At 45.1% G+C, this 23,404-nt stretch overlaps 1 protein-coding gene across 7 annotated transcripts; it reads left to right on the top strand.

The window, feature by feature from the left end:
* The first annotated feature begins 254 nt into the window (after positions 1-254).
* MAX (MYC associated factor X) lies at positions 255-23,307 on the top strand. 7 transcript variants are annotated; one of them, XR_008699597.1, is made up of 6 exons: positions 259-534; positions 1,265-1,291; positions 8,620-8,727; positions 21,709-21,832; positions 22,306-22,394; positions 23,078-23,307. XR_008699597.1 is itself a non-coding variant. In XM_055538364.1 (5 exons), the coding sequence occupies exons 1-5, from the start codon at positions 499-501 to the stop codon at positions 23,263-23,265; spliced, it is 483 nt and encodes a 160-aa protein (XP_055394339.1). In that variant the 5' UTR covers positions 274-498; the 3' UTR covers positions 23,266-23,307. The 7 variants fall into 7 exon arrangements, 4 of the variants coding, with proteins under 4 accessions (XP_055394342.1, XP_055394339.1, XP_055394340.1 ...); XR_008699596.1 differs by having other exon boundaries at positions 22,306-22,406; XR_008699595.1 differs by having other exon boundaries at positions 260-534; positions 22,306-22,390.
* The last annotated feature ends 97 nt before the right edge of the window (positions 23,308-23,404 follow it).

The following is a 23,404-nucleotide window of genomic DNA, read 5'->3' as shown; positions in this document are numbered from 1 at the left end:
GCAGCCACCTCTGCCGCCTCGGGAGGAAAATCTCCTGACAACTCGCGGTCTACGGACTACGACTCCCACCAAGCACCGCGCCGCTTCTCTCTCCGCCCCCTCCACGGGGCACGCAGGCGCTCTGGGCTCCGTCAACAAGCCGGGGTGGCGAGGACTGGAGACAGTTCCTTCTGGGATTTGTAGGTTTTTTTTACTTAGTTGTGCCGTAAGTCAAAGGGACAAGAACTACAAGTCTCGGCGGCCCCAGCGTGACGAGCCCGGTCACGTGGCAGGGGGCCGACCGGGCGTGCGTGCCGCCGTTGATCCGGTGCTGCAGTGAGGAGGTGGTTCTCGCCCGTGTTGTGTGTGTGTGTGTGAGTGAGAGAGCGAGTGAGTGAGTGAGTGAGTGAGTGTGTGTGGGGGGGGATTCGGCTTGTTGTTGTCGGTGACTTCCCCCTCCCCTCCACCCCTCCCCTTTCCCCGCCGCCGCTGCAGTGGCCGCTCCCTGGGCCGTAGGAAATGAGCGATAACGATGACATCGAGGTGGAGAGCGACGTGAGTCCTGGGGCTTCTTCCTTCCCTTGCGGGTTGTCAGGCTGGGACAGCGGCCGGGGTTCTCAGCAGGGCGACGGCGGCAGGGGGCCGGGCAGACGCCGCCTCCTTCCCCTTCCCCCGCTGGGCTGGGACCCCCTCCGTCGCGCTCCCGGCTCGCTCTCTGGGCTCTTGGCCGGAGCGGCCTTCTGGGACTGGAGGTGGGGAGGAGACACGCGGCCTCTGGGACCCCAGCCTCCCCCGGTGGAGGAAGGTGCTGGGGCCTCCCGTTCCCATCCTATTCCGTTCAGGATCCGGGGGACAGGGACGGGGTGCGCCGGGGACCCCATTGTCCGGGTCCTGGGGAAGGGGGACTGCGCTTAGGACCATGCCCCGTCCGCGCGCGACCCCCTGCTCCCGTGACCCGCGGATCCTGGGGAATGAAGGAGGGCGGAGAGGGATTGGGAGTGCCCACATGCCATGAGCTGGGTACGAGGAGAGGAGACAGTGCTCTGCATCCCCTTCTGTCCCGGGTCGGATCCCGGAAGGAGGGGCGGCGCTCGAGACCCCCCTGCCCCGCTACCCGATCCCGCTAGGGGGGATGGGGGCGTAGGATGGGGAAGGGGGTGGGGTGGGTAGGGCTGACTCCCCACCCGCCGCTTCCTCTGACGCCGGCATTTTCTTTCTTATTATTGAATGTGAAGTGTAAAAATAACTTCTATATTTTCTATTTTTTTTTTCTCTCTTATTCCAGGAAGAGCAACCGAGGTTTCAATCTGCGGTACGTCTCCTACTCTCCATTTCATTTTCATTTCCGTTCAATTCTAGTCCTTTTTGGGGTCGGAGAGAAAAAGAGATTGTTCTGTTACTTTTAATGTTGTAGTAAACTCACCTGTTAACCGCTAAGGTGAGGTGGGGCCTTGCTCTGGGGTTCTAGGTGGTGGGGGTGGGGGGAGGGTGGTTTGCGAATCTCATAATTCTGGAGTCTCAGGTGATAAGTTTCCGTGAATGTAGGTGAGTGAGAGAAGTTGTATGCAAGGAAATGAATCCTTCCGTAGTTTTCAGATGGGGGCTCTAGTTGTCACTATATAAGTGGGAAATGAGAAGTGCATCATGCTAAAGTAAGTTGTAGTATTACTTCAGGGAAAAGTGGTCAGATTTACTTAGGAAGAAGTAGGTTCTAAACCATGGCTGTGTGAAGTTGAAGCCACATGCAGTAATCACCTTTAACCAAAAGTCATGTGACTGCTGTAGACCTATGGAATCTCTCACAATCTGGTGTTATTCTAATGCAGACATTGGGAATGTAGAGGAGCCAAAGGTTGAATCTGAATGTGTCACATTCAGCAGCTTATTGTGGTCTGACTATATTTTAGTTGAAGGAGCAGTATAAAGGCAATAAAAGAATTGTTGAAGAAAAGTGGCATTGCAGAGAGAGGTTTGCTAAGAGGTGATGGTTGAGACTATACAGTGTTGTCAGTAATTTCTTAAAGTTTTGTTATAAATCTTCTCAGTAGATGATTCTGTGGATTTAAGATAGACACTAATCTCATGTCCTTGAGACAGCACTATGGGTGTTCCATGAATAGAAGGAAAAAATAGATACAAATAAATCATAATCAGGGAGGAAGAGAAATAAGTAAATCATGCTGTCTAACATTTGACAGATGGGAGCAGTAGGGAGTGGATAGAATGGAGCCCCAAAATTTAGATGCTTCCAGAAGATCCAGGCAGTGAGATAGTCAGGAATGAAGTAGAGAGCAGAGGTGAGAACTAGGGGACTAAAGAACACATGAGTCTTCTGAAAAGGCAGCCACTGTAGTCCAGTGGGTTGTTACATGAGAATCAGGCTGAGTGTTGTCTTATCTTCCTATTTTGGAAGAAAGATTAAAAATCCAGACTTTTATGTTATTTTTCTGATATTTAAAATGATGTGTGAGACAATCAAGTTGTTTAGGGGCTTGTTAGAATTTCAAGGATGCCACTTAGAGACCTCTGGTCTAAGAATTTATCACAGAGTAAAAGCAAGCCCTCTTGTAACTGCTCAATTCTGAGGTTGTCAAAGCAGTTAGGTATTGAGAAAAAGTGTACTTGTTGAGAGCTGATGTTTCCGTAAAAATCCAACAATGTAGTTGTTCCAAATAGTAAAGAAGAATTTATTTTTCCTTGGAGTATTTGAAGACAATACTCTGAATATTTGCAGTATTGTTAGATACTTAATATCTCTACATACATTTGAAAATTAAATTCCTTTTATTCAGTTACTATTATCCTTAATAATGTAAACATGGAATTTCATGTTTGAAATCTGGTCTGTTTTCATCCAAGTCTCCAGTTATAAAATCTGCCCTAGGGCTTGATCAGAATTGGAGAATAGGGGTTGTTTGGGCTTCTTTTGAAGAATTATTATTTAAATTGAAATTATATCAGCTTTCCACTGCGAGAAAAATTTTCTTTATGAAATTTTGGTGTATAGTTCTGAGAGCTTTCTGCTTTTCAAAATATCCATGCACATGGCTGTTGATGTAAATTGTTTTATTAAATTATTAAAATGTTTCCACTCTCCTAGAGTGCTAATCTCATTGTTTTGTCTAGATATTTTAAGTTTGATGTTAAGGTACTTAGGATTTTCCCTTTGATTTTGGAGGGTGGGCAGAGGGAGTGGGTTTGACCCTTTGTTTTTAATTTGACACATCTACTTGCTGAGATGTTTAAATGTTATCTGTTGTAAGATAGTCACACTGGCATAGAAGAAGCAGTAGACAAATTTTATAGCATATCAAGCAATTATTGTGAATACATAGGGTTAAAAGGATTTTTTTTTTTCTGGGTGTGACTATGTCTCTCTGTCTCCTGACAGTTAGTATAGATATATATTTTTTTAATTTGGGGGGAAACTATTAAGTTTTGCCTTAGTTCAGAAAAGGATATGGACTGTGAACAACCAAATATTTAGGACTACAGAAGAACTTTTAAGAAGTTATTTTGAAAAGGTCCTGTGGGTCCTAATACAGAAAGAGAAATTCATTCATGTTTTATAATGTAACTATAATAGCTACGGCTTTACTGCATAAGAAATGTTAGATAGTCAGCAAGAACAGAGGCTTGAAGTAACAGAAAGTGAAACTGACTTGACTGACTTGACGAGTATTTTTTATTGTTGCCTCAGTGCAAACGGAAAACAACTTCTCCGGTGACCAGTAAGATTTGTTAAAGAAAGTAATCCCAAACAATAATTTTTATTAGTATATCCACTGTGTCTCAGAATGTCACCTGTATTGTCTTATTTTTATTATTCTTTGGAGGAAAAAATTTGCATTTCACGAGTTTTCTGGGGCAGGGATATTTCATGCAGGGTAATACTTGTTTTATTTCTGTTTGGGGTTTGTTTTTTTTTTTTTGAAGGAATGAAAAGTATATGAGAAACACAGGGCTGGGGTTAGTGTGTTAGAAACCCACGGTCTTTTTCAGCTTATTCTTCATGACAGCTGCACATGTTTCTGTTACAGCATACCTATCTGGGGGGTGGTTAGAAACAGATTTCTGGACCTTTGTTTCTGGACCTTTCTGGTATGAAATATTTTTAACCTCTCAGAGCCCTTTTTTTTTTTATGATTTGCAATGTATTCAGAGGGGAATGAGCTTGGTTGGTCACCTTTGAGATTGAAATTTAGTCAGGAAATTAGTGTCTTTTACCCTAAATTAGTTGCATGGCAAAAGTGCTACATGATACATGTACTTTGTGTCGGCTTAGAGTGTTCACAGTGATGTGGATGCCAAGTTTGGTTCCTAAAAATACTTATGGAAGGGTGATCTTACTTATAAGTCGTTTTCCAAGATGCCAGTAATAGTTACCTCGTTGATCAAGGAAAATGGCTATAGAATGATGGCATATTTATATGATATGTTTCCCAAGTTTTTTAAGGCACCAAGTGATTTTTTTGAGTAGCCTGGAAAACACACATATGTATTGGATATTAAAAACATATACCAGGCAGTTGGCTTCAAGCTGGAGAGGTGTTGGGAAGTTGCCATTTATATCTCCTATTAAGGACCTTAGTGAGTTTCTCATCCAAGCTGCCCATAGTTTCATGTTGCACTTTTCATGTTGATTAAAGTGAATTAAGTTGCTTAGAAGTTCAGTTTTATTTATCCTATCTACTTCCCATCAGAAGTAGTAAATAGATCTTTTCTGATGAGAATTTTGAGCCTATGTATTTCCATCATTAGTGTTTAATAAGAATACCTTATTAAGTAATCATAAGCAACACTATCTTCCTTCTAAAATATAACTTTTAAATTTCTTAAAGGCAGTAAATGTTTACAGAGCAACTCTTAATCCCATATATGGTGGGAGTTTTCTATATTGATTCGAGAAGTTTCCCCTTATAGACAGAATTAGGTGTCAGGTAATCTGTAAGAGATGGCATTACTCTGGAGAACCTTAGGCATCCTTGCATAATGGAACATTCATTTCCCCATGCGATTTGCCTCCCTAGAACTTGTGGGAAATAATGCTGCTGTCTGATGTAATGCCTCAAAGAAAGATGTAGTCTCTATGCAGTAAGTTGGAAGAAAATAATTTTTTAAAATTCCCTCAGTTTTGAACAGCTTTCCTTAGCTTGAATGACCTGCTGCCAGTTTAGCAACTTCTTGGCTAAGGAAATAATGTTTGCCTTCAACATTTAACAACACTTAAGATAACACGTGCTTGTTAGTGTCAGAGATGGACAAATTGTAGGTGAAGACTCGTGTTCTGGCTGCCAGTATGGAAAGTTTGGGGGAAATAATACTGAGAGACTGAATAAAAACCTTGGCAGAGATGTCAAAGCTGGAATCGATTTGGTGTTGGAGTTCCTGTTGAGCATCTGTGGGCCACTCTTCAGTATCACACGGCCCTTTAGTGTTTCTGTTAGCCTGGGATGCCCTGAAGGAGGGCTTGTCTGGCAGAAACTGCAAATCCAGCTTGCTTAGAGTGACAGCATCCAGCCACTGCTCCTGTAGGATGTATGGGGGAGGTATTTGGGGGCCTGCTGTACAGCCCAAGAATGCCTCTTTTGTCTTCTAGAATTTGTCTGGTAGCACCTGTTTTCATTATCAGACATCTTCCTCAGTATAGATAAGAGAGAGCTGGCTCATCTGAGTTGAGCTTTATTTGTTCAAGACACACAATTGTTTGGCCCTTTCCCACCACACCCCCCCCCCCCATTTTTTTTTTTCTTAATTAGTTTTGCGTTTGTGGAAGGATCTCAGATGCCTTATACTGGGAATCTTCACCCATTTTTTCATTCTCAGTTCTGAAATCTTGGCCCTTTCAAAAAGGGTTGCCAGCAAGTGAAGATAGTTAACAAAGCAGTGATAAGCCTGGCAATTGGCCCTCCATTTGGGTGAATTGCGGGGGAGGGGAATTCATCCGGCTAGACATTTGGAAATTGTTTCCCAAGCAGAATTCTCAGTCTTGTATAAAGGTTTTTCATATGGTCTTCCAAGCCACTAGAGGTATTATTTAATCAGAGTTGCCTGGAATTAGGCATGTTAGTTCTGCATGTTTTTAACTTGCTCTTTCAAATGAGGCTTGAGAAGAAGAAAAAATACATCAGTGACATTGTCTCAGAGAGCTTTAAAATGGCCTCTGGTTAAGTGGAGCAGCTTGGGGATGGACATGGCAGCAGGGATTGGTCTAAGATTCCACTCTTCTGCTGGTTAAATGGGGCCTGGAACCACCACAGAAATTCCATCCACTGCTTTGAGAACAGCGGTCCCCAGGCCAGGCTTTCTACCAGGCAGTGGACTGCTGCCTTTCCTTGTTGAGCCAACTTCTGAAAGTTGGCTGGCTCCCCAGATGAGAAGCCAAGATCTCTGCTGATGGTCCACAGCCAAGTTCACTTACAGTCCTCTAACCGAAAGACTTGTCCATTTGAGTCCTTTCAGGGCTCAGTGAATGGGAAGGGGGTAATGCATTGTGGGGATGATTTTGGTGTTAGATTATACTTAGCTCCACCCTTCTAGTGCAGGCCTGAGTGAAACCAAGTCCAACTTGATTCTAGCCATTTGAGATTTGCAGGGCTCTCCCAGAAAGAAAACAGACAATTAGAATTTTATTTGTATCAACAAGAAGGATTGTGGGTAACTGGTGTCACTGCTTCTGTGCACAGCTCTTAAGCTGGGAGGAGGGCCAGGAATCAGGGTGATTTAGTAGACAGGAGTATCTTGGGCTGCTGCTGGATACCAAAGCTGGACAATTAATTTGCATGTAAATAAACCATCCTAGGGAGTGTGTAGCAAACACAGGGGAGACAGATAAATGCCAAATGCCATCTCTCAGCCCTCTGAAGTTTTTGGTCTAAGAACCAGCCCAACTTAACTACCTTATCAATAGATGACTAGAGGGAATGGTAAGTTAGAAAAGGACTAGGTACTTAAATATGTTTAATTCCTTCAAGCTATCCATATAGCTGACAGAAGGTACCTGCAATTTTGTTGCTCTAATGCTATATGATACCTTCTAGCCTCAGGTGATCTGGTCATTCCCTCAGTCCCTGTAAATTCCACGTTATCGCTGAAGTTCAGCAGACACTCATTTTTACAGAGAATCCAGACCTAAGATTAGGAAAGCTTTAGCTGTGTTCCAGGCATCTGCCCTAAAAACGAGAGCTATGCCATGGAGAACCGTGGCTGTGATGGGAACCGTATGTCCTGTCCAGCAGAGCTGTAGGTGAGGTGCTGTGCTTGAGAGACCAGGAAGTGACTAAAAGTACTACAGCTGCTCCCAGCCTCTTCTTCCTCCGTCATGACTCAGACTTTTAGGATTAGATACTAGAATTTCAAGTCCTTTCATTCCTGTAACTCTTGTCTTTATAGACTTTTATCTGAACATCTTGTCTAGTACAAAGATTCATTTGAGGCTTTCTTGTGCTAAGCCAAGGTGTTCACTCCTGTTGCTTCATTTTTAAAATTGCGGGTTCTGTGTCTGGGTAGGTTAAAGCTACCTGAACTTCCTATGTCCAGACTTCCTCTTTAGGTTAGCTCAGTGCAGCCTCGTGTACTGGGGGTAAATTCTCAGAGTACAGTATTTCCACTAATTCCCGAAGTGCGGATGTGACGTTCCTGCTTTAGGTTAAGTCAGCACTTGCGCTCCATTGGCGGGACTGCCCCTGTAATGGGGGTCTTGCAGCGTTCACCCGCACTGTCTTCCATCTGAAGCCAGTGTGTTTTGCCATCCCTGATTTGTTGGCTGTCTTTGTCCCTCTCAGCTGATTGTTCTTTGTGATTCTAAGCAGGACAGGATAAGGACTTTTGTCTGTGGGTATTTAGCTGTCAAATAAGCATGACCTGCCACAGGTGCCTGAAGAAATGTATTCAGAGTATGTGAGTGTCAGAAGGTTTGCTGTCTAAGAACTACCTTTCTGGCACCCTGTGAAGGGAAGGCCTTGGCAGAATAGCACTTGGATGCGCTTTAAAAAAAATAGGAGCTCAGAATGCAGTTGGCGTCTGTATCAGTTTTGTCATGGTGATCTCAGATTCATGCATCTGGGTTTTCCAGAGGTTTTAGTTTCTCATATATGATTTGGCAAACAGGTCTTAAAACTAGTACCCTTTAGCAAGGTGGAGACCAGAGCAGACTCACGGTGATGTTTTCACATGAAAGAAGCACTGTACCAGTGGCCTGACTCCTTTCCTGGGTCCCCGCCAAGGGAATCTCTTACAGTGGGGGTGATCACCTCTTATGAAGGGGCCCACTGCGGCCTTTCCCTGGCCACCTCCTAGCCGTGGGACTGGCGGCTGTTGTGTCACATAAGTAAGTTGTGGGAGAAAACTGATGTTCCAGGAGAGTCACACTTTGTCCCCATGAATAACTTTTATTTTACTTATGCATGAGCTGGATGCATCGAGCTACTTTGGATGTTCCTGTTGCAAGCCTTGCTCACCCCTTTCTCCCCCTTTAGCAGAGCCTAATTCTGGAGACTCCTAACTGCCCACCTCGACAAATCCTTCCCAGTCCAGTCACCTGGGACTGCGCTGACAGCATATACTTCCAGGCTGTACCCACTCAGCTGTGCACGCAGGAGGAGTGCCACTGCTAATGTGCTGTTTTTCCCATTCTTCCAGGCTGACAAACGGGCTCATCATAATGCACTGGAACGAAAACGCAGGGACCACATCAAAGACAGCTTTCACAGTTTGCGGGACTCGGTCCCCTCACTCCAAGGAGAGAAGGTGAGTTTATTGAGAAAGCTGATGAGCCACCACTAGGTTAGAGCGCTGTGGGCTTAGCAGGGTGCTCGCCTAACCAGAAAGAAATGGAGTCTGGGATATTTGGGTGACATGGTTTCCTTCATCTTTGATTCTTCAGGGAGTCATCACACACCTTACCTATTCTCTAGTTCATCCTTAACAAACAGTGTCAGATGTAATGGAGCTGCTTGTTAAGACATCAGTAGGAGCTATCTTTTAAAATTAATATTACATATAATAAATGACTCATTCAAGAAATCATTATAACAAGCATACAGTAGTTTGGGATAATGCTAAGGATTTCTGAGGTCAATGATTCTCTAGACCTCCATGGGAATTCCTTTCATGTGGTACTTATTTTAAATGAAACCTCCCAGGAATGTATGTAAACCAATCTGGACACCAGTGATCTCCCAGTCTAAGAGTAGTTATTATTCCAAAGGCATATATAGAGAGAGCATTTTAAATGTGAATTTGAGTAAAGAGACATGTTCACACAAAATGAAAGAGAAAATAACCACTCTTCTTCCCCCGTCCCTCTACCCCATTGGTGGCCTTCCAGAAACTGTTTTCCCTGGAGAGGTAGGCACCAACTGTTTCTCCGTTTGAAAAACAAAGTCCAAAGCTTTGACTAAAAAGCCTATAGGTTAGGGTCAGTCCTTGAAATTTGGAGAAAGTATGTGTTTGCACAGTTAGTTCCATCCTTGACACACAATATAACTGGCTGCTCTCGGCAGCCGTTCAGTGGTGTAAGTGGTAAATTTGGAAGAGGACCTGTTTTTTTAATTTGTCTGTCCATCTGTTTGGTTGTTTTGTTCAATAATGCAGTGTTTCAAGAAGCAACCACGTGAAGAAAACCATTGCTCTCAGGTGTGCTTTGAACGGGTCTCCAGATTTAGCTCTGTGGTAGGAGTTTTAGGCTTGTTTGGTTATCCAGAATTAAACTTGGGCCAGTGAAACTGGATGCCATGATGGTTTCATTTTATTTATACTGCCACTCTGGTAAGCCATGTGCTGTATACCTTATCTGAGGTGTGACTGTGTGGTTGAAGCATGAGGTGGGTCTGACCTTTATGAAAAACATAAAACAGGCCAGGTAAATACCTAGTATTGCAAAACCAGAATTCGCCATGGGTTAGGCGCACTTAGTGTGGACTGGACTTGATGGCCTTGGTCCAAGGTGCTTACCTGGAATAACAGCATTCCTGGGTACAACACTGTCAAAGCACCACAGGAAATCTTTATGATGGGAGAGAGGCTCACCCTTTTAGTCAGAGTACACACGTGCAAGGGATTATCGCTTGTGCTTACCTGAACTATTGACGTATTCATGTGCCATGATATCAATTAAAATGGCTTTGGTGAAGTAAACAGACAAGAGCTACCTTTTTCTAAGTCTCACATCTAACGAGTGGTACCGGGACAGTATATCCCAAGAAATGGCCTGTAGACCATCTCCCTCAGAATCACTACTGAGTCTGTCTTTCTGGAGGTAGGTAGGCCTGGAGATCTGTATTTATAACTAGCAGTCAGATGATTCTTAAGTTTGAGAGCACTTTGGGAGAGGTCAGTTCTTAAGAGCTCAGCTCTACCTTTTTCTTACCTAGTCTTTTTTACATTATTGTAACGTTCTTCCTTAGGTCCTTAAAAATCACATTAGCATAATCCTGTTGTCTCATTTCTTCAAGGAAGTTGACAGTTTGAATTTGGTAACCTTACAAACCTTACAAATAGTTGTCGTTCATTGTAACTCATTCATTTACTCACCTACTCCATTCACAAATACTGGGGATCTGCTGGATGCTAGGCATTGTCTTAGATACTAGGAATACAGTAGTGAACAAAGCAGATGAAAGCAGCTCTTGGTCTCGTGAGGAAAAGATTGAAAACGAACTAGTAATTACGTATAGTAAAAACGTGCTAGTAAATATATATACGTATTATGTCAGATAAGTACTATTGAGAAAATTAAACAAGGAAAGAAGGGTTGCAGGTTTCATTGGGGCAGACCAAAAAAACACACACTGGCAAGGCAACAGACTTCAGTCATGCATCTGTCTGGTGATGAGCATTCCACGCCAGGGGAGGCAAGTGGAATAGCCCAGGGGTGGGAGCCTGGGAGCGTTCCTGGGCCTCTCAAGGAGACAGAGGCCGGGGTGGCCAGAATGGAGTGAGTGAAGGGATAGTGGCAGGAGGTGAAGTCAGCGAAGTAGCAGGAATAGGGGAGAGGAGTGGTTGGGGCCAGGTTTCTTTGAGCAGATGAACGGAGCACCAGTGGCAGTCTACCAGGTTCCTTCCCAATTTCAGGATGCTTCTGTGGGTTCTGGTCCAGATGTTCGTGTTGAGCATGAATAAAGGAAGTGGCTGTTAACCTCTGGTTGAACCCCAGCCCTTTCCCACTAAGTTTCACAATCTGTTATTTTCCTTGTCTGCTGACACTGTTCACAGGTGCTGTGCTGAGTCTCACAGAATACTCTGGTCCCTCAGACTTCCGAGTTTTCACTAAATGTTGCAAATTTTTTTTTTTAAGTGGTATTCTAACCAAGGAAATTGGCTAATTCTTGATTTGGATTGCAGCAGTCAAAGTTCTGACATTATGTAAATAACCCTGAAATGATAATTTTGCCCTGAGGGTTGTGGGGGTGCTTAGTTTTTTTGAAGGAAAGGCCCCCAGTCTCCTTTGATTTGTGCATCTGTATGTTCCAGGTGACTTCTCTCTTAGTATTGGGACTATTTGGCCTACCTGTTCTAAGCCTTTTGTCTTTTAAAGGGAAACTAATACTGATTGAATTGGATCCTAACCAAGAATGGGGGATACTTATACTAAAAAACAGCCCCCCCAAAAAAAAACAGCTTTAAATGTGAGCCCCAAACCCTATCCTTTGTTTCCTATATTTTACTATAAGATGTTCACCTTTTGCTTAAATAAAATGTCAGTATTAACTAATATCTGTATTGCAATATAAGATGAAGTCTGCATAGTAGTTCTCTGAGGTGAGTATTACACTCTCATAATTGGACAGTTACTGCTGCTAGCTCCTGCCATCGTTACATATGCGAGATGAGGGAGCAGGCTCAAGATCATGATTCTAGTCCATAGCTAGACAGGGACTGGAACTCAAGACTGCCAATTGCCGAGTTAGTCTTTCTGTCACACCCTGGGGATAAACAGCTTTAGAACATTTTAAAGAAATTTCCTTAAATTCGTATACCTTGTCTTCATATTGGGAGCTTCCCCTGGATGGGGCCAGTATCTTGGCAGCGTGTCATACTAGGGTTACTACAAACGTTCTCCCCTAAAGTAGCATATGTAGGCAACACTGAAGTGCAGAGTTAAGCGTCACTGAAGTTTATAAATTTGTCTGGGTCTGCATTGCTGCTCTGAGAAATAGATGATTATAGTTGGCAGTCTGGTTGGGTTTTGCCATAAATCGAATTGTTTGCAAGTGGCCTCTTGAGCTCTTGTTGCTTGAGTCTTGTTTCCCATAGTTTTTCAGCTGGACTTGGAGCCCACAGGAAAGATAGAATGGAATTAGAACCATAAGCCAGTCAACCAGAGGAAGGAAAGTGAGTGAAAGTGAAGTCGCTCAGTCATGTCCAACTCTTTGCGACCCCATGGACTGTAGCATACCAGGTTCCTCCGTCCATGGGATTTTCTAGGCAAGAGTGCTGGAGTGGGTTGCCAATCCCTTCTCCAGGGGATCTTCCTGACCCAGGAATCAAACCTAGGTATCCCGCATTGTGATTGCGGGCAGACACTTTACCATCTGAGCCCCCAGGGTTAATGAAACAAGGGCGAAAACAACTGTGACCCCATTTTGCAAAGGAAGACACTACTGTTCTTGAACAGAATTATTCTTTGTTTTAAGGGTCCTTAGTTGGGTCCTAGGGAATGTTGCCCAAAGGCTTGCTGGCTCTGAGCTCACCCTGTTGTGTGTGTGTGGGGTGGGGGGGTGGGGGTGGGGAGTGGTAAACCTGGTGGTGAGCGTGTCAGTTTGCCTTTCATGGGGGCAGTTATCTGCCCCTACCCCCAATAAGTTAGCCCCAGCCCCTGCACCAGAGAGATTGCTTCCAATCACAGTGTCTGCTTGGCATGGTTGCCTTTAGTGATACAAGGGTCTATTTCAGCATTGCCATGTGTAGCTAAACGGTGGTTTATAGTAATTTCTCATCTTCATAGTCTCTTCCTAAATGCCTGTTTATCATACTTCATTGCTCTCTTAGGTAGTGGTGCTCTGGATTTCTCCTTTTTGGATAGAGAGCTATGTTAAAAAGAGATTATAACCTAAGATGAAAATAAAGGAAAACAGTGTTTCTTCTGCTCAACAATTGAGAGTTCTTCTAGGCAGTGAGTCAGAGTCCCTTCTATTTGGGTGAGACTATGAAGGCACTGTCTCTGCCAGCTCCTGTCACAGACTCCAGCTCGTGGTAGGTCCGCAGAACGGAGCTGAGGAGCGAGCGCCAGAGGAAGCAGTGAGCTTGCTCAGCTCTTTGACAGCACAGCCAGCATGGTTGTGCTCGTGTGTTTATATATGAGCGTCGTAGAGGTTAATACATGGTGTCTACTCTTGAGCATCTAGCTCTCTTGTTAGAGGAGAGGATTATACGTAACAACAATAATAACATGCTGAACATCAAGTAAGAGGTCAAAACACGGAGCTGATTTGTTTCATCTTCATTAAAGCCCAGTGTCCTTAACAGGTAAATGTTGAAATCAAACAGCTCCCTTATACCAGGAAACCTAACAGTTCCTACAGCTGAAGGTCAGTATCCCTGTTAAACTCAGCCCTGTGGCCCAGGCACTTATCCCAGGTGTGACTGTACTTGTGTTTGTGTAGTTACTTAATGGCTGTCTACCCATCTCCCATACTTCACCATAGTAAGTACTGAAGGCAGGGAGAATATCTTTGGTCATATTTCTTCCCTTGGAGCCTGGCACACAGTAGGAAGCAGAGTGAGTGTTTATTAACTGAAGGAAGCCCCCTCTCCACCTGGCCTTGTTCCATTGGGAGGGGCTCACTCTGGTGGACACCCTTTGAGGCAGGCAGTTCATTTAGCAGCACTATTTCTACATCATATCTGGGCTGCTGAAAGGATTGTCTTTTAAGTGAAACGTAAACCACAGCCCTACGCATTTCACCTCATTACCCATCAGTATCTGACCAGACTCCAACTTGGGCATTTCTTCTTAAAATTTCTACATCTTAAGTTGTTGTCCACCGTTGCCCAGATCTCCCTTAAGCTCTGGGCTCAGTAACTGTAAATGTACAGTTTGTATCTGACTTCTTCATTCTTCTGCCCTGTGAAAGCCTCCAAAGGTTTCTCAGTGCCCATCGGGGTAGGGACTGGTATTCATGTTCTCTAAATAAGGTTCCCAACTTGCCCTCCTGCTTTTTCTGCTGCTTCCCTTGCTGTGGAGCAGTGCACGCCCTCCTCTGTGCAGGAATGTGATCCTCAGGTTTATCTGAAATCTTTCCTTCCACCAAGGTCCCAACTCCAGCCCCACCACCCGGCTGACATTGGGGTTTCACAAGAGGAGACCCACTTCAAGGACTCCCCAGCTCCCTGCGTTTTCTGCCCTTGTGCCTTCCTGCGTTTCTCCCTGCCAGTCAGTCTCCACCTGCCTGTTGTCACGGCCCACATCAAAGGCCTCAGCACCTTGAGAACCCTGGGTGTCACGGTCCCTGACACCCCAGTGGATCTTCATGGGTCTCTCCTCTGTCTTCCTTTTTTTTGTGTAGCAGTCTTATCACCTAACTGAAGGGTGCACTCCCTGAGGGCAGGAACTTTGTCCATCCTTCTGGACGTCTGTGCTACACAGTGCTAGAGGGCTCATTACATGGAGAAGACTATAGAGCCATGAAACTCAGAGACTTGAAAGGATAGGTATTGGTTACTAGGCCTTCCCTCTAGCATTTCTTTTTCTTTTTTCCCCCTCTAATAAAATTGCAAAAAACTTTGGAAAAATGAGAAGAAAAGGAACAGCCCTTCCATTCCTATAATAAAACTACAACCTTTGCTTTATTCTAAGATTCTAAGATAAGTGGTGTCCAGTGAAAGTTCAATGTGAGCCACAAATACATTTGAAATATAATTTAGTTTAAATACAACTAAATGTTCTAGTTGACATAGTAAAAAAAAACAAAAAATAGCAGATGAAATTAATTTTAATAGTATGTTTTATTTATGCTTCCTGGGTGGCTCAAACATTAAAGAATCTGTCTGCAATGCAGGAGACCCAGGTTCAGTCCCTCGGTTGGGAAGATCCCCTGGAGAAGGGAATGTATTCTGGCCTGGAAACCAATACCACCAATTTCATTGACAGAGGAGCCTGGCAGGCTACAGTCCATGGAGTCACAAAGAGTCAGATAGGACTGAGCAAGTAACACAACACAAAAGTATTACTTCCCTATGTAATCAATATATTAAGAATTACTAATGGGATTTTATATTATTTTCTTGCACTGTTTTATAATCCAGTATGTTTTATACTTAGAGCACTTCTCAGTACGGACTAGTCACATTTCAGTACTCATTAGCCACACATGGCTAGTGGCTATTGTACCGGACAGTGCAGTTCAGAGATACACTGTCCCCATCCCGTACCCCATTTTAATATGACCGAAATTTGACATCTCCAAGTGGATGTCAAACAAAGCTGGCTCCTTTTCCCTCTCTCTCTGTTATTAAATCCACGTGTTTACTGATGGAGTCTCAGAAGCAGGGGTAAAATGGTCTGCTCCTGCTCTTTTCGTATGCATACTTCACATGGGTAAATGCTATAGTTAGTTGCTTTCACGTAACATGTCCTTTCCCCAAGTGATAGAATGTTCATATGTAGACATCAGGCGTGTTCTTTGGACCATTGAGGCTTCCTCCAGTTTTTAACTCAACAAATAATGCAGTGGTGCACATCCTGGTGCATGAGGCTATTTCCATAAAACAGCTTCCTAGAAGTTGAGTTGTTGGGTCTAGTGGTAAAAATGCCTGATTTTTTGCTGTATGCTGCCAAAATGCTTTTCAGGAGGGTAGTTTTCATGTGTTCTTTCTTTTCATTTTCAAGTAAATTCTAAAGATTAGTCTTTTGGTATTGTTTTGAAGAGTACTCATTTTGCCATTACTGGATTTTTTTTTTTTTTTTTTTTTTGAAGGGGATGACTAATTTAGTAAGCCAAAGATAGTAATTAATTTTGTGTTTTGTCTGTTGCCTGTGAGAATAAGTCCTTTTCCACATGTTTATTTACTAGTTGTATTTCCTCTTTGGAGGAGCCCTGTGCTCCTGTCCCACGTGATCAAAGTTGGATGGGACAGTGTCACACCTTCATTTCAAACTACCAATATAAAAGAATACAGGGTTTGAAATGTGACTTGTGTTGACCCTTAAACAGATGAATGGCTCCCAGCTTTAACTAGGTCCTTTATGGGGTGTGATACCTTTGCCTCCTCTAGTAATCAAGAACATGGTCCCTTGGGCTAGGAGGGGCTGGCACAGGAGGCCTTGGAGGGGCCACACGGCTGTGCTGGTTCTGACCCCACAGCCTTCTAGCCTCCCTTGTTGGCATTGATAGTGGTTCCATCTTGGAATGAATTAGTTTACTGCAGACCCAAATTTATTGTGTGTTTAATTTTTGTTTCCAGAAAATGGCTTAATCAGTTGAAAATGTATACCAGCTTTGCCCTAGCCCTCCCTTTCTTTACCATGTGTAAAAGTTTGTGCAGTTTTCAGAAAATAATGGTTTTATTTTCTTTAACTAGTGCAAAATAAAACATGTCAGTTGATAAGTCAGCCAGTAGTTTTTCATTCCTCAGGATATGGGGTTTTGGTTCTTAGGACAGGGCAACCGTTGCATCAGCCCGGTAGGATCTGATTTTGACAGGAGGAAAAAAATGGTAAATTCAGCAAAGATGACAATTTCTCAGATCAACATTAGGACCCTAGGGGACAGCAAGGATGTTTCTGTTGCTGACAGTCTAGTGCTACTCTTCTCTTCCTCACCTTTCCCCACCTGCTTTCTAAAGCAACTTGGACTGGTGCAGAGACACAAAGATGTACAGCTCCAGAAATGTATGGGACTCTAGCCCTATATGAAAAGTTTTGAGAGCCACTGCCTTAACTGGGATTTAATAATCATGGATGTCATTCTAAACATCAGTGTTAAGTACTTCAAGAATCATTTGGGACCTTTAAAAGGTACAAATTAGAATCAGACTCTTGGGTTTGGGGCTCTGGTGAAATACGAGGTTGATTCTTGCTGCAGCACACAAGGTGAGTGTACTCTGTTCCCAAGCAGAGTTCTGTTCAAGTGGGCGCCTTTGGAGGCTGGGGTGACCCTTTTCTCCATCTCCTTGCTGCTCTGGGCACAATGCAAACAGGCAAGCAGCTGCGGATGAGCAGGAGGAGGCAAGAACCACGGGGCTCCTGAGCCACGCTGGGTTGCCTCCACTATCCATTTTAGGTTTCTCCTCTTAGGTGATAAAGCCAGAGCAGTGTGGGGAGCCCACATCTCCTCTCAGCCGTGGCCCGAGTTCACAAAGTTCTCTTCAAGCTAGCTTGCATCTTCTGGCTTTTCCTCTGTATTTGCTTCTTCTCTGCTAAGAGACTCTTTGGGTTTCATTTGCGTCTCAAAGAAAAAGAAAAATAATCTTCTTTCTATGCTGCTATTATTGTACACTACTTTTTTTTTCCATTTCTTACTTTTTCAACCTCATTGTAAAAACCAGTCTTCACCTTTGCTTCAGCTTCAAGTCACTTTTGCACCCAATTGACCTATGTGAAGATGATTTACCTAAACTCACTTCTTCAAGGAAACCACCCTCACCAGGCTCGTCATTGATATCCTTATAGACAAATTGGGTGATTCCTTTGTAGTCCTTGTCTTCCTGCTCTGACTCTCCAAATTTCATTGACCTTCTTCCTTAGTTCCACAGCCTCCTCTCTGGTCCCAAAATAAGGGTGTCCTAGAGGCCTGGATTCAAATCTTTTGACTATATTACCACTGGTTATTTAACATCAGGCAAGTTACAACTCTGTGCCTCAGTTTCCTCACATATAAAATAGGGGAACTAACACATCAGAACTAACACAACAAAGGTCCATCTAGTCAAGGCTATGGTTTTTCCAGTGGTCATGTATGGATGTGAGAGTTGGACTATAAAGAAAGCTGAGCGCCAAAGAATTGATTCTTTTAAACTGTGGTGTTGGAGAAGACTCTTGAGAGTCCCTTGGCCTGCAAGGAGATCCAACCAGTCCATCCTAAAGGAAATCAGTCCTGAATATTCATTGGAAAGACTGATGTTGAAGCTGAAGCTCCAGTACTTTGTCCACCTGATGCGAAGAACTGACTCATTTGAAAAGACCCTAATGCTGGGAAAGATTGAAGGTGGGAAGAGAAGGGGACGACAGAGGATGAGATGGATGGGATCACCGACTCAATGAACATGAGTTTGAGTCAACTCTGGGAGTTGGTGATGGACAGGGAGGCCTGGCATGCTGTAGTCCATGGGGTCGCAAAAAGTTGGTCACGACTCAGCAACTGAACTGAACACATCAGAAGGTTGTGTGAGGGTGCCTGGCATTGTGTAAGTCCTCAGACGCTGCCATTATCCTCCTCATGGATACTGGTGTGTGCAGCCATGGCTCTGGAACACCATCTGGCAAGGGTGTCCAGTGTCCTTTCGCGTGGCTCCAAGAAGGAAAGAGAAGCCTCAGTTGCTGTGCATTAACTCACACAGCTATCCAGAAGGCCCAGTGCTGCTTCGGTCCCACGGCCACATACCCTCCTGTGCTGGGACTGTCCAGACCATTGAAGGGTTCTGTTTCTGCTGAGAAAGGCAGAATAAGAATTAGTGCCTTCTAATTGTAAAAACTAGCAGGAAAGGTTATTCATTCAGATCCTTCCTGGATACCCAAAGGCAACAGTCGATCTGTGGACATGTTGATCCTACCAGTGTTATCTGCTCAGGAACACGCACTTGAAGATTGCCGACTCAGCAACTGGGCACCGTTTAGAAAACAGAAACCGAAAGCCCAGGGCCACTCCATAGTCCAGGCCATGAGGCCCAGGATTCTTGCGGGCTTCATGTTTACTGTTCATAGTATAAACTCATAAAGGCAAGGTCCTGCCCACACCTTCCCCCTGTGGCTGGTCACATGATCTTTCATGGTTTGTTAAACTAGGGGGTTGGTTTGTAGAGAGGGGGTTTTTAATGAGTCTGTCCTGTTCTACCTTCAACCTTTTGCTTTTTCTTCCTGGACTTCATGCACTTGTAAATATGGGGGAATTCTGTCATTTGTACTTCACATTTTTTCTTGTGTGATTTTACTTCTTATTGAGAACACTGGAGAAGGCAAAATAAAATTAACTGAACCATGCTTTTGGACTTGCCAACGGGGGCGTCAGGGACAACCTCAAGTGGCCTGGGTACTTCTGCTTAGCAAGGGGCAAGTTATGGAAGAAGGGCGGTGCTTGTTAGCATTCTAGAGGGTGCTGGGTTAATTCCAATCTCTCCTTCAATGGAGACCTCTTGATCCCAATACATTCCGTTTTCTGAGCAGTTATGAATTGTATTTTAATCCAGAAACTGCCCTGAGGTAGAAAGACTTCCATCTCTCACGGCATCTTTCTCTTTGGTTTGTTGCGCTATGCTCACGGCTCACATTTCACTTCGTGATTTCATGTATGAACACCTTGTGATTTCATGTATGAACATGTGAAGAAGAAAGTGGTAGCACTCAGGCTGCTACTCAGTGTAGTCATTTGTTAAAAATCATCACTAAGCATTTGCAAGTGCTCTCCTGTTCAGAGATTTTGCTTTTTTCCCTTGTGCTAGAGACGAATGAGGAGTTAAATAAGGTTAATGTTGCATTCTGGGAGCAACAGTTAGTGGGGGAAAAAAACAGCAAATTTAAAGAGAGGCTGTGATATAAATATGCATAGCAATTAGATCAGTGATGGAATGCATAGAATTTGGAAGGCTCAGTGGGGTCAGAGAGTGTCTTGTCAGATAAGAAATGGCCCCGCGAGAAAGACTGTGTCTGCAGTCCCAGAGCACATTAGGGACAGGGCTCCGGAGGCAGCCGTCTGCTAGATTCCTAAGCTCTTCTGCCCATCCTGCCACCTATCTGACTATACGTGTTCTTAATGCCTTCTCTAGCATCCAGAGAGGCAGGGTATTTTAATTAGTCCCTTCTAAATATGTGCCCTTTTCCCCCCCATTTTATCACCCAGTAATTAACCCTAATAAGTCTCCTTTGGCAGAAATGGGACACAGCCTCTGAAGTGGCCTTGTAAGGAGAGCCACACGCCCCGCCCCCCACCCCCCACTGGTAGGTGCCCTCACTCTCTCTCCATCAGCTAACTTACTCAACTGAAGACAGAGACCTGGTCTTGTCTCCACCCTCGTGCCCTTGCCTACGCTGTTCTCCTCGCCCGGAGCAACCCTTTCCCACAAATTCCGCCTCAGTCTAACCCACCCTGACCCACTGGTTCAGATGGGAGCCTGTGTGTGCAGAGCCAAGGCTAATTCCTGGCACACGAAAGGTGACCACCCTGGCCAAAAGCTGTCTTTCCCATGGCCTTTGTAATCTGTACCACTCAAGTTACACTTGTTGGTACTGCCCTGTGATTTGTCTGTATATAGATATGTTTATCTCCTCAACTAGATAGTAAGTAAGCATCTGGGCAAAGAGGCCATGACTAATACATTTTGTTTCCCCACAGTGTCTGCTCTGTGCCCCACACATAATTCACACCAGATAAAAATGGTTGAATATGAACAGTTTCCTTTTGAGGAAATTGCCTTAAGGATGCCATAAGAGGAAAGCCTGGAGACTCTAGTACTTGTCAGAACTGGTGAATAAACCTAGGTCTTCCAGACCTCTCTGATACCCAGCCGTGCTGGAGTCTGAGTTGTAATTGTCAGGGTTTACTACAAGTGGGTATAGATTTGCTCGCCCGAGTGTGGCTGTTTTCTTTGCCATTTAAGAAGCTTTGCTCCTGCTCAGGAGCCTCAGTGGCATGACTGCCAGACTTCAACTACTAGACTAGCTTGTTTTGGGCTTCCGTTCTCTGGGCCTTGTACCATTCTGCCGGTTCAGTCTGTTGAATGCTTGGTCATGAGTAACTCAGGCCATGTTTGCAACCCTCCAGGGAATCTCCCAGACAAGTTTGACCTCCAGGGGCCAAGTAACCTGACATCCATTTTATTAGCTCATTAACTTGTTCCTCTGACAGGGCAGTGCCTAGGCTACCCTCAGCCATGGTAAAGGTGTGGTTGCTTCCTGAAATGGCCCAATCTCATGCCCTTCCTGTGTTGACATCAAGCTCTGACAGCTTTCACAAACGTCTCTTTAGCCAGAGAGGTTGAAATAATGACTCGGTCACATGGCTTAGTTGGAACTAGTTAACAACGGTCTGAGCACTTGTCTGAAATCTCGGACCTTGATGAAAACCTTTGTACCCATCCCCATCCTGAGCCAGCTTCAGCTGAGATCTTGATCTTGTCTTTCTGGACCAGCTGCCTATAGCCAGGCCCAGCAGAGAGTGAGTGACCTTAGCTCTCAGTTAAGTAGTATTTTAATTTTTTCAGAACAGCCTGGCTGAAGACATGAAAGCAACCTAAAGAACCAAAGGGGCTGGCTGGGAAACAAGTTCAGGATTGAGACAGACCTGAGTTTGATTCCAGGCTCTACACCCTTTCGCTGGTGATTTTGAATAAACCAGTAAACTTCTCAGAGACTCGGGTTCCTATGGAACCACCTCTCAGAGTGCCAGTGAGGTAAGCTGTGGAAAGCTGCTGGTGCCTTGACCGGCATAAAGAAGATTCTCGACAGCACTTAGCGCTTCGTGCCCTTCCCCTCCTACTTCTGTCCCCTCATGTGGCCTTTGCTGAAAGGAATGGTTTCCTTGCTGCATGGACTAGGTCTTTATTTTGTCCCCTCTGCTTTTTCTCATATTGCAACAGGCATCCCGGGCCCAAATCCTAGACAAAGCCACAGAGTATATCCAGTATATGCGAAGGAAAAACCACACACACCAGCAAGATATTGATGACCTCAAGCGGCAGAATGCTCTCCTGGAGCAGCAAGGTGAGCAGTGGAGCTCGTGGGGCAGCTGGCCCTGCTGTGCGCCAGCCAGGTCAGGGCCTCGTGCCGGGGCCTGCAGAGTCAGAATCAGTGACGGAGCCATGCTCCTGAGCAGCTGCAGCCCTGCTGCTTGGGCCTGTAGTTGAGTGTAGCCAACCTGAGGAAGGACCTGAGCCCTCGGTGAGGGAGCAGTGGAGTGTAAGGCTTAGACATCTGGAGACTTTTTTCTGACCTACTCGCTCTCCCCTTCTAGGGGCTCAGGTGTTTCACTGGTAGTAGGGATTGCAGCTGGCCTCGGGTGCCTCAAAAGAGCTGCGAGGTCCTTGGATTGGAGTGTGCTGTGTAAGAGCCAGAGACTCCAGGTGTTCAGGGACAGTGAGCGCTCCCCGTGTCAACGGTAGTCCACTCAGGGCAGCCCATGGGCCAGGCCCATGCTGTTCTCCAATGCTCACACCCGCCTTTTCCTACAACCACAGGGGAAAGCGAGAGCTGATCAAGTTCTTTGTTCCTGGGGAATTCACTTCTCTTCCTCCCTCATGGAAGATGCAAGTAAAAGGAAATGCAAGTAACCATCTGGGTTAGAACATCTCAAATAAAATAAACTAAACCAAAATAAATGGGTTGACCTTCCAGGCTCAAGACGAGCTGAACCGAGGGATGGGCAGCGGGAGGTGGCAGCGGGTTGGTTACCGGGCCGAGCAGCCTGCATGTAGGGGCTCCGTGTTGGAAAACCCAGGTACTCTGTGTATTGGTGACTTGCTTCCAAGTGTCCAGCTTGTCTTTCCAAGTGGATCTTGTACATGAGAGCTAAGCCAAAACTTTTCTTTGGCTGGTACATCTTCTGTCATCCTTCCCTGCTAACGTGTGACCCTCACACCCTTGTGGAGCCAGGCATTGCCGGGCCAGCTGTGCTGTTACTGCACCGCTGGGTCCCCCGGGGAGCTCGTGTTCCTCTCTCTGTGCTGGGTTTCCACGGCAGGACGGTGACCTCACACGCCTTCTCTTTAGGGCTGGGTGGCATTGCAGAGTGGCTGGCCATATCCACTGAGCACTCGTGTCTGGCTGAGAAAGGTGAAGGGAAATGAAGTGTGCAGGTGGACCAGCCACCAGAAGGGAGTTACTTATGAGCCACCCTGAGCCTCGGGGGCCAGCATGCCCTTCGGAAGAACAGGCTGGACCCCAACCCAAGACTCAGTTCCTCCCCTAGTCTCCAGAAGGCTGTAACCCGCTCGCTTGGTTGCCTTTCAGTCCGTGCACTGGAGAAGGCGAGGTCGAGTGCCCAACTGCAGACCAACTACCCCTCCTCAGACAGCAGCCTCTACACCAACGCCAAGGGCAGCACCATCTCTGCCTTCGATGGGGGCTCGGACTCCAGCTCGGAGTCGGAGCCTGAAGAGCCCCAAAGCAGGAAGAAGCTCCGGATGGAGGCCAGCTAAGCTCTGCGGGGCAGGCCAGCAATAAAAACTGTCTGTCTCCTCCGTCGTCTTATCCTCCTTTCAGTTCATCTTTAGAACCCTCAGAACCATTTAAGAGACTCTTTGTTTTTTTTTTCCTCTTTCATTTTTTTAAAAATTT

This window comes from Bubalus kerabau, chromosome 10 (genome assembly GCF_029407905.1).
Source record: "Bubalus kerabau isolate K-KA32 ecotype Philippines breed swamp buffalo chromosome 10, PCC_UOA_SB_1v2, whole genome shotgun sequence".
Taxonomy (NCBI): Eukaryota; Metazoa; Chordata; class Mammalia; order Artiodactyla; family Bovidae; genus Bubalus; species Bubalus kerabau.
Note: the sequence above shows the minus strand (reverse complement) of the source record. Positions and strands in the feature narration are given on the sequence as shown.

Coding starts and splice junctions, on each gene's coding strand:
- MAX (XM_055538364.1), top strand. CDS start 499: ATGAGCGATAACGATGACATCGAGGTGGAGAGCGAC. Junction 1,292..8,619: donor AACCGAGGTTTCAATCTGCG/GTACGTCTCCTA, acceptor CCATTCTTCCAG/GCTGACAAACGGGCTCATCA. Junction 21,833..23,077: donor TGCTCTCCTGGAGCAGCAAG/GTGAGCAGTGGA, acceptor GTTGCCTTTCAG/TCCGTGCACTGGAGAAGGCG.